Below are 17544 nucleotides of genomic sequence, written 5' to 3'. Positions count from 1 at the left end.
GTAAGGAAACTGAGGCCCCCAAAAGGTTAAAAAGATCTCCTAACTGGTATATGATAATGCCAGGATTTGAACCCAGACCATCTGGCTCTTAAATATGTACTGCATAATACTGACCATCTGCATTTCATTAAAAAAAAAAAGCCTTGCCATCTGTACTTGTGAAAGGGTTAACCTGGCATTCTCACCACTCCTCATCCCATGCTGTTGGTCTCTGCCTCCCCCCAAGCAGCCCCTCCCTGTGTACCTATGGCTAGTTTTGGAGGTGAGAAACACATACCTTTCTCTGCATTCTGAAAAGCAAAATGATGTTGGGTAGATGTGCTGCTCCCCATCGTTGGAGCACAATGTTCCTGCAGGACACAGCAGATCCAAGAGACAGTGAGCTGTTTGCTGACAAAAGTAAGGGGGATCCGTCATACGAGTTAGGCAGAGCATTAGTTCTGGTGAACCCCTCTGTCTGTGAGTCATGTGAGAGCATCTCCTTCCTGCTCCATCTCAGTGCACAAGGAGCTCATCCCCTGAGAATTCCCTCCATCTGTCACCCATCACTCTCCCATTTTCCACCTTTCTACTGGCATGTCCTTTGCAGTATAGAAACATGCCAGTTTCCTCTGCATTTGCATCTTCATCATCCTTTGATCTCCTCTATGCCTCTAGCTGTCACCCAACCTCTTTTCTCTTCTCCTCCAGATTTCTCACAAGAGCACACCATGTATTTTCTCCTTAGTTACTCTTAAAACTAAATTTTCATCCTCATGATCAGTCAACACTTTTGACACTTTTGTCTCTATCATCTTCGTCTTTTCAGGTTCCACCTTGCCAGAATCAAAGGCATCTGTCTCCATAGGCTTCATTTGGATTCTATGCCTTTGGACTCTCCTGAGTCTGCTCCCACCTCCCTATGTTTTCTCTCTCCTTCCTCTGTCCATCCCTTAAGTGTCATTTTTGTGCATGTTCTAGTCCCAACTGTCTGCTCTCCTCACTGTACATCTTCCTGGACAGTTAAGCCAACTGTTCTGGGTTCAACAAGCACTTCCCACCTCTCAAGTCTACACTTCTACCCAAGATTATCCCTAAACACCAGCCCCATCCATCCAGCTCCATGCTCATTAGAATGTCTCAGACTCCATGTATCCCAAGCAAAATCCATCCTCCCAAAGCCTACTCTCTCCTCTTGCCTTTCTTCAGCTCTTTAACATCCATGACCTTTGTGCTTCTGCTCTTACTGGCATGTTCTTTCTAGCCCACTTCTCTTCACCTGGCTAACGATCTTTATATTCCTCAAGGCCATTGTAGACATCATCCTCCTTAGAGAAGCCAGTTTCACTGCCCCTACTCTGAGCGCCCGGACACCCTCCTCGAAGCTCCACTCCTGAGTGCCGTGTTATAACTGGGATCTCTTGCTTGTTTGGTTTTTGGCTTTGGTTTTTTTCCATGCTGGGATCTAACCCAGGGATTCTCACATGTTAAACTTTTGTTCTACCACTGAGCTACATCTCCAATCCCATATTATAGTTTAACATCTTGCCTATCATTATAGACTATGAATTCCTTCAGAGCAAGACTGTGTAAGCAAAATTCATCACTTTATCTCAGGATTTAGCAAATGCCTAACACATTGTAGGAATTAAATAAACAATAATGGACTAGACTTTTACCGTAGTTATTCTCACACAATGAAGATAACTCTTTCTCCAGCTCTTCTTCAGGAAGCAACGTGAGATGCACTGATTTAACGGCATGAGCCAGGTATGGTGGCACACACCTGTGAGTCCCAATTACTTAGGAGTGGAGGCAAAGAGGATTGCCATTTGGAGTCAGCCTGACAAAGGTGGGAACACCCTTTCTCAAAAACAAAATAAAAACAAACAGGCCTCGAGTGTGACTCAGGTGATGGAGCAGTTGTTTAGCAAGCATGAGGTCCTAGAGTCAATCAATCCTCAGTACAGAAAAAATTTTAAAAAGAAGGAAAGAAGGAGGGAGGGAGGGAGGGAAGGAAGAAAGGAAAGAAGGAGGGAAGGGAGGAAGGAATGAAGGAAGGAATAAGTAAAAAGGAAAGAAAGAAACAATGAATTCCATTTTTTTTTCTTGTTCCCCTCCCTCCTTCCTCAGGTTTTCAAGTTTATAGTAGTGGGATTGTCAAAGAGTTGTTATCTTTTCCTTTGCAAATCAAAATGGAAGACTTGCCTTGTTGATGTTTGTCAGATTATTTTGAATAAATAACCAAAGAAAAGAAGACTATGACTTCTTTTGTGTGTGTGCAAAATAGTTCCCAGTTACATAAGATACCACAGAAGTGGAATGAGCAGCCATTATGACCAAACCAACCAAACTCCCAGTGGGTACCCGCTTGGCTTTAGAGCTGGCAGGGACATCAGAAACCGCTGACTCACAACTTACTCTGATACACTGGCAGCTTGCTTGCAGAACCATGTTGTGTGTTGAAGAGAGTCTGAGTTTTAAATGGGCAGAAGTGGGTGAAAATTCCAGCTTAGCCTCTCATTACATCTTGGACATTAAAACTCTCAAAGACTCAGTTTTCTCATCTATATATCTTTGAGGATAATAAATAGTATATTTAAAGTGCTTGATATAAATGAAAACCTTAATATATGTTGATGGACTGAATCAGATCATAATTATTTAAAAATATCATCAACTGAAAACATGTGCCTGGCTCAATTTTCAGAGCTCCTAAAAGATGTACTGTTTAAATGCAGCATGAACAAGGAGGATGGATGCTGACTTTTGCCCCCCTCCCACCAAAGGTTACAATGGAATAAATCCTCTTTTGCTTCCTGGCACCTTTTTTCTTACAAGTTAATAAATCCAAAAATGATGGCAGAATAAGGTGCTTTTGACAGTTATCTACCCTATAAAACATTGTTGGAGATAGAAATATGGCACTGCTCCAGACTGAGGAAGTGATACTGTCACAGGCCAATAAACTAAGAGTGAAAGTAAGGAAGTCTTCTATCGGGTCATAGTTACATAGGATTGTAACTAACTCTGGGTCACCAAGAACAGAAAGGATGTGCCGTCATACACCATCTGTCAGGGGCAGGAGGACCCAACTGTGATTAGAACAAAAGGATATATGTGTCCCTGCTTGGGGTTCCATGGCCTCATCTGCTTCTGTGCTATGTATGGATAACAGAAACTGCATTATAGGACTGTCATCAGGGGCAGTGAGGTTATACAAGGGGAGGACTTTGCAATTATATGACATGGTCATGAAAAGTATAGATGAGCAAACTTCTTAAATGATACTCTCAAAAATCTCCTAGAGTCAGGTAGGGCAATACACACCTGTAATTCTACCACTCCAGAGGCTGAGGCAGGAGAATTGCAACTTTGAGGCCAACCTGGGCTATAAAATGGGATCCATTTTTTTTAATTCATATGTGCATACATTGTTTGGGCCATTTCTGCCCCCTGCCTCCCCCTCCCCCTCCTCCATTCCCTCCCTCTCCCCCCCACCTCAAAGCAGAACCTGTTCTGCCCTCTTCTCCAATTTTGTTGAAGAGAAAACAAAAGCAATAATAAGAAAGACAAAGCATTTTTGCTACTTGAGATAAGGATAGCTATACAGAGAGATTCCTAGCATTGCTTCCATGTACAAATGTGTTACAACTCAAGTTGATTCATCCCTACCTGACCTCTTCACTAGCTCCTGATCCCCTTCCCATATTGACCTCTGTCGCTTTAAGGTTTCTGTATTAGCTCCTCTGCAGTGGGGACATCAGACACTTTCAAGTTTTGGGTTTCCTACCTCTCCCCATTCCTCCCATATGCGCTTTCCCCTTAGTGTGTGACCCATGTCCAATAATATTACTGCATTTGTTTTAAACATATGCAGTCTAAAGTCTGCATATGAGGGAGAACATGTGATTATAAAATGGGATCCTGTCTCAAAAAACAACAAAAAACCTCCTAAAATACCTCTCTCCCCACAAAATGAAAATCGCTTTAAGTAATTTCATTTACAGAATCAACCAAATACATCATGGAGCACTAAAAATAATGAAATTGTGTTCAACCATGACAAATAGCAAGGCAAGTGATTCTCTGAAAATATTCCCAAGAAGAAAAGCAAATTGAAAATCAATGTGCTGCTTTGTAAGCAGGAAGCTTTGAGTTCAAACCCCAGTCTCATCAAAAAAAAAAAAACAAAAGAAAAGAAAACCAATGTGCTAATCCTAGCTACTCAGGAGGATTACACTTCAAGACAAGCCCAGACAAATAGTTCATGAGACCCTATCTTGAAAATGAGCAACACAAAAAAGGGCTGGCAGAGTGGCTCAAGTAGTAAAGTGCCTACCTAGCAAGCATGAGGCCTGAATTCAAACCCCAGTTTTTCTTTCAAAATGAAAGAAAGAAGAGTCTGTTTAATCTCCTCTCACCTATATTTTTTGAAAGTATATAAAAATCAGAAGTATGATAGGTAGAGAGATAAATAAGAATGATGGAGGGGGTGACTCTAAGGCACATTGTAAGCACTTTTATAAATGTCACAATGTACCACAAGTACAATAAAAATGCTAATAAAAAGTTTTAAGAGAAGAAAAAATCAGGCATATATAAAAATCAAAGAATATCATCAGTTAATAGTGATTATCTCTGCAGATAAAGGTTGAGTGGTTTTCTTCTCCCTCTCTCTCTCTCTCTCTCTCTCTCTATATATATATATATGTATATATATACATACATACAGCCTCAGCCTCCCACATGCTAGGATTATAGGCATTTACTACCACACCCAGCCACCCAGCTTGAGATTTTAATTTTTGCCTAAAGTCCTATCACCTTTAATATGCCTAATCTCAGAAGCTAAGAGGGTCAGGCCTGGTTAGTATATGGATGGGAGATTTTCACTTTTAACACATAAGTTAGTTCTTTTATAACTTTTATCACTAAAAAAATCAATAAATGATTTTTTCCCAACATTTTTATACAGAAGAAAAAAATTAGGACTGCTGTTAACTAAGTAGGCCTACATGTGGCTGCTTAAGAAGTTGAAGTCATCTACAGACTAGCAGAGAATGTTCTAAAAGTCACTAGAAAAACGAATAGAAAAGGAAATTAAAATAATTATGAAGAGAAAACTTTAAAAAGTAAAAACTTCGAAAGGATATAGAAAGTGAACTTGATGTAGCCTCACCCTGTTAAATTAGCACAGTTTGGTCATGACTAGCGCTTCTTCTGAGGGTGATTTCCCCAGCTGAGCCATCTTTTCAGGGTACTGATACTTCACACCACATGGGGAGCCTCCTTGTCCCTCTAGCACTTCACTTAGCATCACTTGTACCCAGCATAATCTTTTTTTTTTTTTTTATGGTGGCACTGGGGTTTGAACTCAGGGCCTTACTCCTGCTAGGCAAGTACTCTACCACTTGAGCCGTACTCCCAGCCCTTTTTGTTTTATTTTATTTTCAGGTAGGATATTCTGCTTTTTTGCTTGGGTGGATCTGACTCTGATCCTCTTATCTCTGCATCCTTCGTAACTGGAATTACAATGTGCACTACCAAACCCAGCTTGTTTATTTTGTTTGTTTACCTAGTTGGTACTGGTTTTGAACTCAGGGCCTATACCTTGAGCCACTCTGCCAGCCCTTTTCTTGTGATGGGATATGCTTTGAGATAGGGTCTCATGAACTATTGGCCCAGGCTGGCTTCAAACCTTGATCTTCCTGATCTCTGCCTCCTGAATAGCTAGGATTATAGATGTCAGCCAATGGTGCCCAGCCCAGCTTGTTTTTTGAGATAGGGTCTCACTAACTTTTTTGCCAGGGCTGGCCTCCAACTTTGATCCTCCCTGCATTACAAGCCCAGCATTATCATTAAAAAAAAAATAATGTAGCATGAAGCCAAGAGTTCAAACCCCAGTCCCACCAAAAAAAAAAAAAAAAAAATAGGTTAGCATTTATCTACCCTTTCAAGTGAGCCTAATTAATGGGAGGAAGGTCAGAACTTAAAGACCCTGAGCAAAGACCTCCTCTAGGTGAGTTGATGAGGTAACAAGGGCTTTCTCTGGCCTCTGTCCCCAACCAAACCTGTTTTTATATCCTGAGGAAAATATATTTGTTGTCCTCATGGTCTCACCCATTTCTGTGCTGCGGGCTAGAAAAGTTCCTTCTTACCTTCTTGGGTGTTTGTACTATGGCACTCAGAGGCAGAAACCTTCAACACACAGGTGTGATTGCCATCCTGCCTTCAGAGTTGGCTGAGGGTCTGGCTGATCTGATTTCTTCCAGGTCTACAGGTTCAATAAATAAGGTGCTGCTGCCTTAGTCTGGCACATCTGTTCTCTGAATGGCTGGAATGACATCCATAGGCCTGGCCAAGCATTCACAGTGACAGCAGTAGGCGCCCTGGCCTCAGTCAGATCAGACCTCCAAGGAGGATTGGAAGGAAGGGAGAGGCTGTGGAGCTGGGGGTGTCTCTGCACACCCAGGTCCTGCACTCGGAAACGGTCTCTCTTCCTCTCTCCCACCCCGCCCAATCCTAAATCTTACTCTCCAGGATTAGGAAAGGACTCAAAGCCATGTCTGAGAAGCCTGAGCTCCTTAACCCAGAAATAGAGAAGTGCTGACGAGACAAAGCCTGCTGGCTCCAGAGTTCAGACACCATGCACGAGGCCTGTGGCACTCTTCCCTGTGACTGGCTTTTTTCTGTTTGTAAAACCTGACTGAAAAGTCTTGCCTTTTCTACCATACTTTTCCCTTAGGACGTAATTAACATTGTTGTTAATCCATATTCCCAGATAGTTTAATTTTTTAATGAATGTAAACATTGTGTGCATGCTCATAGGTACTAAATGTTCTACGCAAAGAAATTTATACTCGGTGCCTAAGTCTAGTAGGTTAAGCTTGTTATTATGTTATTTAAATCCTCTGCATCCTCTCTGATCTGCCTGTCTTTGGGAAGTGTTTTGAAGATTTGTATGATGAGTAGAGATTTAGCAATTTCTCCTCTTCCTCCTTCTTCTTTTAGTAAAAGTAACAGTAAAGTTTATTAGGAGAGGAATGGGGGGTGGGGAGAGAAAAGAGAGACAGAAGCATTTCCTGTTCCCCACACAGAAAATGGGGGTAAAAACTCAAGCGATTTCTTCTTATATTTGAGTCTACATTATAAGTTTTGAAGCTGTATAAGCAGGTATTACATTGAACTTTGCAGGATTCCCATTAGCAACTACTTAATTATAATACATGAAGGCTATTTTTACTTTCCTGGTAGAGGAAGTATAACTCAAGTGGTAGAGTGCCTGCTTGGCAAGTCTGAAGCCCTGAGTACAAATCCCAGTCCCACTAAAAAAAAAAATCAAAAAGCACTCTGCCCTCTTAAATTCTTTTTGTCTTGAATTTTCCTTTTGTCTGCCATTAATATTTTCACATTGGCTTGTTTTTTGTTTGTGGTTAACTGTCAGAGCCAGCAGTGGGACCGTGCCTGTGTGATTTGGCATCTGGCCTTGTGAGAAAGCTCCAAGGAACTGAAGCAAAGGTCTCAGAACCAGATGTCCAGAAAAATAACAGTGCTCAAGGTTCCCCAGATGGCTTCATGTCTTTCAGATGTAAATAAGAAAGTTATGCTGACCGTGTGCTTCTCCTGCCTCTCTGTTCCAGTTTTAAAAGAGACACAACAAAGATAGAGTTAATTTTAACTGTGCATCCCTGTGCTAATGTAACCTTGACATGTAATACTTGGCATGCTTTTTCTGGCCAAATGCTCTCTGTGAAAAAGGAGTTTAGAAAAAGCAGAAATGATCTTCAATAAAGTGGCTATTGAGCACAACTCGAGAGTACCCCCCCCATCTTTTTTGGCTCCAGTCACCCATGCCCTACCGATAAATGGCAACAGCTGGTGCCCTGAACAGGGACCTGAAGGATAATTTTGAAAGTGATGCGGAGACACTCATAGAAGGAGGTGAGACAAGATGGGGCAAAATCAGTGCAGAGTCTAGCCTTTTCTTTCACTCATGCATCATTTTTTATTATGAGGAGGAGCTCAAGTTTCCAAACAGCAGTTAAAGGACTGCTTAGAAGTAATTTGTGAGTACAATCCTTGGTTTCCTAAGGAAGGTACTTTAGATGAAGAACTTTGGGAGCGAGCACATAAAAATGTTGAAAAGGCATACAAACAGGGAGAAAAGATAACCTGTTCATTTTTGGATAACATGGGCTCTGGTTAAATCTGTAATTCTTATACTTGGGGGAGAGAGAAGGGAAGAAAATTTAGAAAAAGAGACTGCTGCATCCCTTCATGAATATGAATTAGATGAAGGAGATACGGAAAAAATCACTGAGGGTGCTTTAGTCATGATTTTACTGTGCCAGAAGAAACTGAAAGTAAACCCCCATTGCTTGCAGCATTGGCAATTGCAACGGCTCCTCCAAGAGAAACTGCTGATCTTTGGCCTCCTCTACCAGAAGACGAGAAATGGAAAGAGCACCCCTATAGGGTAAACATCGAAGAGGAAATGTGTTATTTACATATTCGCCCTGACATGGGCTTGGGAAGAAAGAATGACCCTCCATTAGCAGCTTGCATTCCCATCCCCCCACGGCCACATGAATTGCTACTGCTGTTTCCTGTTATGTTTAATATGAATGGCAATAACACTTATAATGGATTGGTTATGAATTTATAAAAGACTTTAAAAAGCCTTGTGCAACTTATGGTCCTGCTTCTCCTTTTGGTAGAGAATATTTGGCAGGATGGAGCAATGATGCTGGGTAGATTCCCTGTAATTTTCATATTGTGGCAAAAATGACATTATCATCAACAGAGTTTTTGCAGTGGAAAATGTGGCTATCTGATGAAGCCCATGAAAGAGTTAGAGCTTTAGGGCAGCGAGGCAATGTTGGGGCTCTTTCATATGAGATGCTGACTGGTACAGGTGCTTGGTTGTCACAAACCCATCAGGTTAAAAATACACCCCCTGCTGCCTTGCCTCATGTGTGATGTCGCTTTTGCTGCATGGGACAAAATTAATATGGGGGCAGAATATCAAGGCAGCTATACAAAAATACAACAGGGACCAACTGAACCTTATTCTGATTTTATAGGAAGATTGGAGGAGTCCATAGAAAAATAGGTGAGAGGAGATCAAACGCATCAATTGGATTTTGATAATGCTAATGAGGATTGCCAAAATCTTATTCAACCAATTAAGGAGACTGGTGATATTATGGACTATTTAAAGGCCTGTTGTAATATGGGTACTTTCAAACACAAAGCCAGAGTTGCCGCTTTAGAAACCATGGCAATACAAAAACAAAAAACAGCCAAATGTTTTAATTGTGGTAAACCAGGACATATGAAAAAAACAATGCAAATTACTGGCACAAAATAATAATTATAACAAACCTGGTAACCCTTCCCTTCCTGGGATATGTCCAATATGTAAAAAGGGACAGCATTGGGCCAAAGAATGTTGCTCAAAAACGGATAGAGAAGGCAATCTGTTACCAATAAAAAATGTTCAGTTGGGAAACAACCAATGGGGTCACTCTCAGGCCCCAACAAGTATGAGGGCTACTTTTTTCCCAGTTCAGAGGGATCTCAATTAACTATTTCATCTCTGAAGCCTGCTACTGCCAGGAGTGCCACCCTTGATATTCCCTGTCCAAATGATATTGACATTTATCCCAACCTGTGTCCATTTAAACTTTCAGCTTATATATATGGCCCTATTCCTGAAGGGACAGTCGGACTGTTGTTGGGCTGAAGTAGCTTAACTATGAACGGGGTGACTACATACTGGAGTAATTGACTCTGATTATAAAGAAGAATTGAAGATAATGGTCTCTGTCTGTACTCCTTGGTCTTTTAAGAAGGGAGAGCATATTGCTCAATTGTTGCTGTTGCCTTACATTGGCATTTCTAAATCTTCTAATGTGAGGCCCGGGGGATGTGGCAGTATAATAAACAAATTAATTATTCAACATTAATAAAAGACAAAATCAACCTTTGTGCACTTTAAAGATTAATTGAAAAACCTTTACTGGATTGTTAGATTCTGGAGCTGGTATTTCTATTATTTCTTCAGACCAGTGGCCTCATACCTGGCCCACTAAAGATGCTGATTTTTCTACACAAGGAGTAGGTACTATGATGGCATCACAGTTACAACAAAGTGCCCAAAAACTTAAATGTGAAGGTCCTGGAGGTTTACAGGCCATTCTTCAACCATATATAGCCCCAATTCCTATGAATTTATGGGGTCAAGAGCTCTTACAGCAATGGAATGCTGAAATTTATATTCCCACAACATATTCTAAACAATCTTTACAAATGATGAAAAGAATGGGATATGTTCCTGGGAAAGGTTTAGGAAAAAATTTACAAGGACAATCTGATATCATTACACCAAATATTAAACATGATCGCCAGGGACTGAGTTTTTCTTAGGGGCCATTGAGTTTATAAATCCTGACCCTGTTGCCATTCAGTGGAAAACAGATTCTCCCATTTGGACTCCTTAGTGGCCCCTGAATAATGAAAAATTGCAGGCTTTAAAACAATTAGTTCAAGAACAATTAGAGCACAAACATATAGAACCTTCCTTTTCTCCTTGGAATTTACCAGTGTTTGTTATTAAGAAAAAATCAGGAAAATGGAGACTTCTTATAGATTTAAGAAATATAAATGCATCTATGGCAACTATGGGAGCTTTACAATCTGGATTGCCTACTCCTGCATGTATTCCTAAAGAATGGCCTTTGATTATTTTAGATTTACAAGATTGCTTTTATACTACATCTATATATCCCAAAGATAGGGAGAGGTTTGCATTTTCTGTTCCCAGCTTAAATCAGCAAGAACCTTTACAAAGATATCAATGGACAGTGCTGCCACAGGGTGTGACTAATTCCCCCGCTATGTGTCAGTATTTTGTAGGAAAAATATTACAACCTATTAGAGTAACATTTCCTGATGCATATATCATCCACTATATGGATAACATTTTAATTTCTTATACATGTTCTAAACAATTACATAAAATTTTTGAAACCACACAAAAAGCTTTACAAGTAGGAGGATTGGTAATAGTTGCTGAAAAAATACAAACTACTACTCCTTTTCAACATTTAGGTCATGCAGTTGAGCGACTCACCATTCGTCCTCAAAAATCTGCCGTATGAAACTCATTAAAAACCCTAAATGATTTTCAAAAGTTTCTAGGAGACATTAATTGACTTCGTCCTTCTTTAGGTATACCAAATTATAAATTTACTGATTTGTTTTCTATCTTAGAAGGTGATACTGCCTTGGACAGCACTCGGACTTTAACACCTGCTGCTGAAAATGAATTACAATTTTTTGAGTCACAGTTATCTGACTGCCTTACTAACAAACAGTTTGGAAATCTGTTACCCTTTAATGATAATTTAAGTCATAGTATAAGCAATTATTATGGATATATAGGTAATCATTACCCAGCAGGTAAGTTATGGGATTTTTTTAAACAAACTCCATTTATTATTAACACTATAGTAAAATTAAATCCTATAATTCATGCTTCAGTTTATTATATAGATGGATCATCTCTGGTAAAGGAGGCATACATGGACCTGATTTACATGAAACTATTCAAACTAATTATTCTTCTGCACAACAGGTAGAATTAGCAGTTCTGATTTATTTATTGCAAAAAATTACAGATTAAACCATTAAATATTGGCTCAGATTCAGCTTATGAAGTAGGACTGTTTCCTGCTATTGAAACTACTCTTATTTCTACTGCTCATAAAGTTATAAGAACATTGTTATCCACCTTACAACATCTAATACAAACCTGCACTTATCCCTTATATGTTACTCATATTAGGGCTCATTATAATCTGCCCAGCCTCTAGTGCGAGGAAATGATGTTGCAGATAAACTTGCACGTACAGTGTTTTCTTCCCTTGAAAAAGAGCATCAGCATTTACATACTAATGCCAACAGATTACACATGCATTATAAAATTCCTCTTCATACTGCTCATATCATCAAATCTTGTCCTGTGTGTACTCCTTTACATTGTAGATCTCACCACCTGGCGCTAATCCTCGAGGTCTACTTACTAATGAATTATGGCAAATGGATGTGACTCACACAACCTTTTTTCCACAGCAACCATATTTACATGTTGCTATTGATACTCATTCTAAATTCATTTGGGCTGTTCCTCAATGCAATGAAAATGTTCAGGCTGTCATTGCCTCTCTCTTACAATGCTTTGCAGTGATGGGCATGCCTTCTAAACTTAAAACAGACAATGGACCTGCATATACAGGTCATCAATTTAAACAATTTTATATGGAATGGAACATTGTTTATGTCACTGGCCTCCCTTACAATCCACAAGGTCAAGCTATTGTTGAAAGGGCACATAGAACTTTAAAAACACAATTGTTAAAAAATAAAAAAAGGGGGAATTCCCCGAGATACCTTAGCATTAACACTTTTCACTTTAAATTTTTTAAATTTACCTCAGGGTGATATTTTGACTGCAGCAGATAAACAGTTTGGTGGACCTCCCTCTTTGCCAGACATACAAATCCTGACTTGGTATAAACCTTTTAACTCTTGGGCTCTAATTTAAAAAGGGCAAAGTTTATGCTTGTGTTTCTACAGATGTCCATGGATCCTCCAAAACATTATGGGTTCCTCTTCGGACCATCAGGCCCAGGAAAACCAATGAACATTTCCAACAAAGTGATGACCGCCCCTCAGAGGGAGACTCCTAAAGATGAACAAATGGAACAGGCTACATGCAAGATACATGCTCTTACTTTTTTTTTTTTTTTCATTTTTCTTTTATTATTCATATGTGCATACAAGGCTTGGTTTATTTCTCCCCCCTGCCCCCACCCCCTCCCTTACCACCCACTCCACCCCTTCCCGCTCCCCCCCTCAATACCCAGCAGAAACTATTTTGCCCTTATCTCTAATTTTGTTGTAGAGAGAGTATAAGCAATAATAGGAAGGAACAAGGGGTTTTGCTGGTTGAGATAAGGATAGCTATACAGGGAATTGACTCACATTGATTTCCTGTGTGTGGGTGTTACCTTCTAGGTTAATTCTTTTTGATCTAACCTTTTCTCTAGTTCCTGGTCCCCTTTTCCTATTGGCCTCAGTTGCTTTAAGGTATCTGCTTTAGTTTCTCTGCATTAAGGGCAACAAATGCTAGCTAGTTTTTTAGGTGTCTTACCTATCCTCACCCCTCCCTTGTGTGCTCTCGCTTTTATCATGTGCTCATGGTCCAATCCCCTTGTTGTGTTTGCCCTTGATCTAATGTCCACATATGAGGGAGAACATACGATTTTTGGTCTTTTGAGCCAGGCTAACCTCACTCAGAATGATGTTCTCCAATTCCATCCATTTACCAGCGAATGATAACATTTCGTTCTTCTTCATGGCTGCATAAAATTCCATTGTGTATAGATACCACATTTTCTTAATCCATTCGTTTACATGCTCTTACTTTTAAGAAGAAATGTTTTCATCCATATTATGTGAAAAGTTCCGTCCCTACTTGGGGACAAATTAAAGCATTATCAGCAAAAGGTGAAAATGTCTTACGATCCACTCGAAGTCCTATCACTCCAAAGAATCTTTTCTTGGCCATGGTTGCTATCCTTATCTGTGCATCTGCAGTAAGTGGACAAGTGTATTGGGCCTTTATGCCCCATCCTCCTCTATTAAGATTAGTGGAACGGTCTGAAAGGGGGCCTGTTGTTTTTACTAACGATTCTGCCTGCCTCCCTCCTCCTTGGACAAGCACTGGACCAAATCACCCTTCAGAGGAAGGGACTGCTATGAATATGTCCTTAGGCTATGAAATTCTGCCTTTGTATGTTGGTCATCCAGCTCCTTGTCTTCCTGTAAGCATTCAAACATGGCTTAACATAAAGCCTCCTACACAGGAAAGCCATACTGGAATTGAACTATTTGAGACATTGTCTTTAAATTTTACAGAAATTAATAATACTAACATGGGAAAACCCAATCTCCCAATATGCAAGACTAGATCTTAAAAACACTGGAAATATTCCCCTCCTCATTGGAGCAATTGTTATGCCAGCGCTGGAAAGTTACTTGTATCCACTCATAGTTTCTCTTTTATTGATTGGGTCCCTCATGGATGCTTTGCACAGAATTGTCCTGAAATTGGAATAGGACGGTCTGTGATTATATTAACAGAATTGATTGGCAAAACAGTCCATTACATAGAGAACATCATGAAAGGACTAATGGCATGACATGATGGGGGAATGTCATCCCCAAGACCCTGATTGCTAATACAAAATATTACTTACCCGGAGCAATCTGAAATCTGAAAATTGGTTGCTGCCTCTGCACCGATGACCTATTGGAAAGGAAACTTTTCCAGAAGCAAATATTCCTGGTCTGATTATAGCTTTGATTATAATGCATCTTTTTGTACATAAGCATGTGTCAGCTTACCATATGTCTTAGCTCTTGGAACTTTTAGTTTTAATTTTACTTTAAAAAGTGTTGACTGCTTTGATTGCAAATTATACACCTGTGTTAACAATTCTTTGTCTATTAATTGGTCCTCTCAAGCATTGTTTATATTAAGGGCAAAAAAAGATGTTTGGTTGCCTGTAAACTTAACAAGAGAATGGCAACACTTTCCCTTAGAAGGTTTAATGTCTAAAGTAGTGTCTGAATTATTGACAAGATCAAAAAGATTTATTGAATGGGTTATTCTTGCTATAGTTGGTCTGATTGCCATTGCTGCTACAGCTGCCATGGCAGGAGTAGCGTTACAGACTTCCGTTCAAACACATGAGTTTGTTGCACAATGGCAAAATCAGTCACATATGCTATGGACTACCCAATCTAAAATCAATGAAGAGATAGAAAGCAAAATAGGAGACCTACAACAAGCTGTTCATGGCTAGGGGATCAGATAGTTAGCATACAACACCAACTAATGCTTTCTTGTGACTGGAATGTTACTATGTATTGTGTTACTCCAGCAAAATATAATGCTTCCTGATATAATTGGGAACAAATAAAATATCATTTACAAGATCTTAGAGGTAATATCTTAGATGTGGAAGAATTAAAAAGGGACATTTTTAACACATTCAAAAATAAATTGGCTGGCATTTCTTATGAAGGCTTGGCAAAAGGTATTGCAGACTCTTTACAAGGTATGGATCCTAGGTCTTGGCTTCAATGCATTACACATAGTCTATTACGAGCCAGCATTATTTTTACTGTTTGTCTTGTCATTTTTTTGTATAGGATACTCCTGTCTCCAGTGACAATTAAAATCTTACAAAACTTCCAAAGCCATGGTCACACTGGGATTGCTACATTTAAAAAATAAAAAAGGGGGAATTATCGCAGCCCGCAGTGGGACCATGCCTGTGTGATTTGGCATCTGGCCTTGTGAGAAAGCTCCAAGGAACTGAGGCAAAGGTCTCAGAACCAGATGTCCAGAAAAATAACAGTGCTCAAGGTTCCCCAGATGGCTTCGTGTCCTTCAGATGTAAATAAGAAAGTAATGTTGACTGTGTGCTTCTCCTGCCTCTCAAAGATAATTAACAAAGATAGAATTAATTTTAAGTGTGGTTCCTTGTACTAATGTAACCTTGACATGTAATACTTGGCATGCTTTTTCTGGCCAAATGCTGTCTGTGAAAAAGGAGTTTATAAAAAGCAGAAATGATCTTCATTAAAGTGGCTATTAAGCACAACTTGAGAGTATCTCCCATCTTTTTTGGCTCCAATCACCCAGGTCCTGCTGATAAACAGCAACAGTTAACTGCTATCATTCTCTCAACAGATTGACTGAAAGACTGACAAAATCCTATATTATTGAGTGTAAGGGAAAGGTGGACTATTGTCCAGCTACTAATGGTGGAAATGCAAATTGTTTCACCTTTTCAAAATTAATTAATATTTAATGTAAATGTAATTTATTAAATTATGTAGTTACTAAATTGAAATATGTAAATCACTTGATCCCAAAATTCTACTTTTAAGTATCTTATAAAGTTATACCCAACAAAAATGTATATAAAGGGGACCAGGCATGGTGATTCATGCCTGCAATCCTAGTTACGCAGGAGACAGATGTAGGCGGATACTGGTAAGAGGCCAGTATCAGGCAAAAGCTTGAGACCTAGTCTGTAAAATAACTAAAGCAAAAAGGGCTGGGACATGGCTCAAGTTATAGAACACTTGCCTAGTGAATGTGAGGCCCTGAGTTCAAACTCTAGTACAACACACACAAAAAAAGTACAGGCAAAAAACTTAAAAGGTATATAAGGGATTTTCATTTACCATAGTGTATGTAACCATGAAATATTGGAAAGTAACTTAGAATTTGTTTTGCATTGTATTAACATTTTCTAGTTTCTGTATTGATGTGCTGACATCTTAGATTCCGAGAGAGAGTGTAAGGCCTCTCTTGTGAGCTGCCTTTCCTATGCAAATCAACCAGTAAGAACCGTACCCTCCAACATCACCTTTTAGTCCTGGGCTTTTACACCCAGGGCCACTATTTCCCTGTCCAAGTTACTCCAAGGCCAGGTATCAAACAACTAGGAGTAGCCCCTATATCCAAGAGTCTGCTGGAATTATTCTATCTGGTCTTTTTGTTTTTGTATTCTGGTGCAACTGGGGTTTGAATTCAGGGCTTAGTGATTGCAAAGCAGGTGCTCTACTGCTTGAGCCACACCTCCAGCCCATTTTGCTCTGATTGTTTTGGAAATGAGATCTCTCAAACTATTTGCCTGGGCTGGTCTTGACCCATGATCCTCTTGGTCTCAGCCTCCCATGTAACAAGGATTACAGGCATGAGCCACCAGTGCCTGGCTCCAACTATCCAGTCTTAAACCTGCTTAGCCTTTCTACCTTGCCTTGCCCATTCCTTCCCTTGAAAGCCCTCAGTTCCCCTATCTTTCTGTGCTTGTGACCCAGTGTTCTGTCCTAGGGCTGTGCATGGCATGGAGTGCCTTTCGTCTCTTACAGACTGTGAGTAATAAACTATCTTCTCAATGGCAATTGTCTCCTATTTGTTGGCCTCAGCATACGTGAATAAAAATAAAATCTCTGTCTAAAACATATGCATTGTGAAAGTAAAAGAGTGATCACAATGAAAGCAATGTTAAAAAAGCTTTTCAATATGGAACCTGGAAACCATTAAGGGTACAGGACTTATGCCTGTCTCAGTCTGCTTCCTGAGGCTGTGAGCACCTCTACCCCTTACTGCAGGCATCTCACCCTGTGTCCTGTGTTTTATAAACATTGTTTCTTTCTCTCTCTACCCCTTTCACTGGGACTGGAAACAAAGTCCCTGTCATGAAGTCCTCCTGCTCTTTCTCAGCTTCAACAAAGTTTCCACCATTAACAAGAATAGTTTATTATTATTATTATTCATTTATTCAAATGTGCATACATTGTTTGGGTCATTTCTCCCCCAAAAAATGTTTGTTTCTTTGCAGTAAATCAGCAAGCACTGCTTGCCTACAGAGATGCTCCCACTTTCCCTGTCTCCTTGGGAACAGTGCTACCCGA

At 39.8% G+C, this 17544-nt stretch overlaps 1 protein-coding gene across 1 annotated transcript in view; it reads right to left on the bottom strand.

Moving 5' to 3' along the window:
- The window catches only part of Ppef2 (protein phosphatase with EF-hand domain 2), a 32139-nt gene extending 30543 nt beyond the window's left edge, over window positions 1-1596 (bottom strand). Inside the window, exon 1 of the mRNA XM_074041986.1 lies at window positions 278-1596. Coding sequence (XP_073898087.1) covers window positions 278-332 — 55 coding nt within the window. The 5' untranslated portion in view covers window positions 333-1596. The remainder of the gene's footprint in view (window positions 1-277) is intronic.
- Window positions 1597-17544: the final 15948 nt, after the last annotated feature.

The sequence above is a fragment of the Castor canadensis genome, chromosome 9 (genome assembly GCF_047511655.1).
Source record: "Castor canadensis chromosome 9, mCasCan1.hap1v2, whole genome shotgun sequence".
Taxonomy (NCBI): Eukaryota; Metazoa; Chordata; class Mammalia; order Rodentia; family Castoridae; genus Castor; species Castor canadensis.
This window is presented reverse-complemented; position numbering and strand designations above follow the sequence as displayed.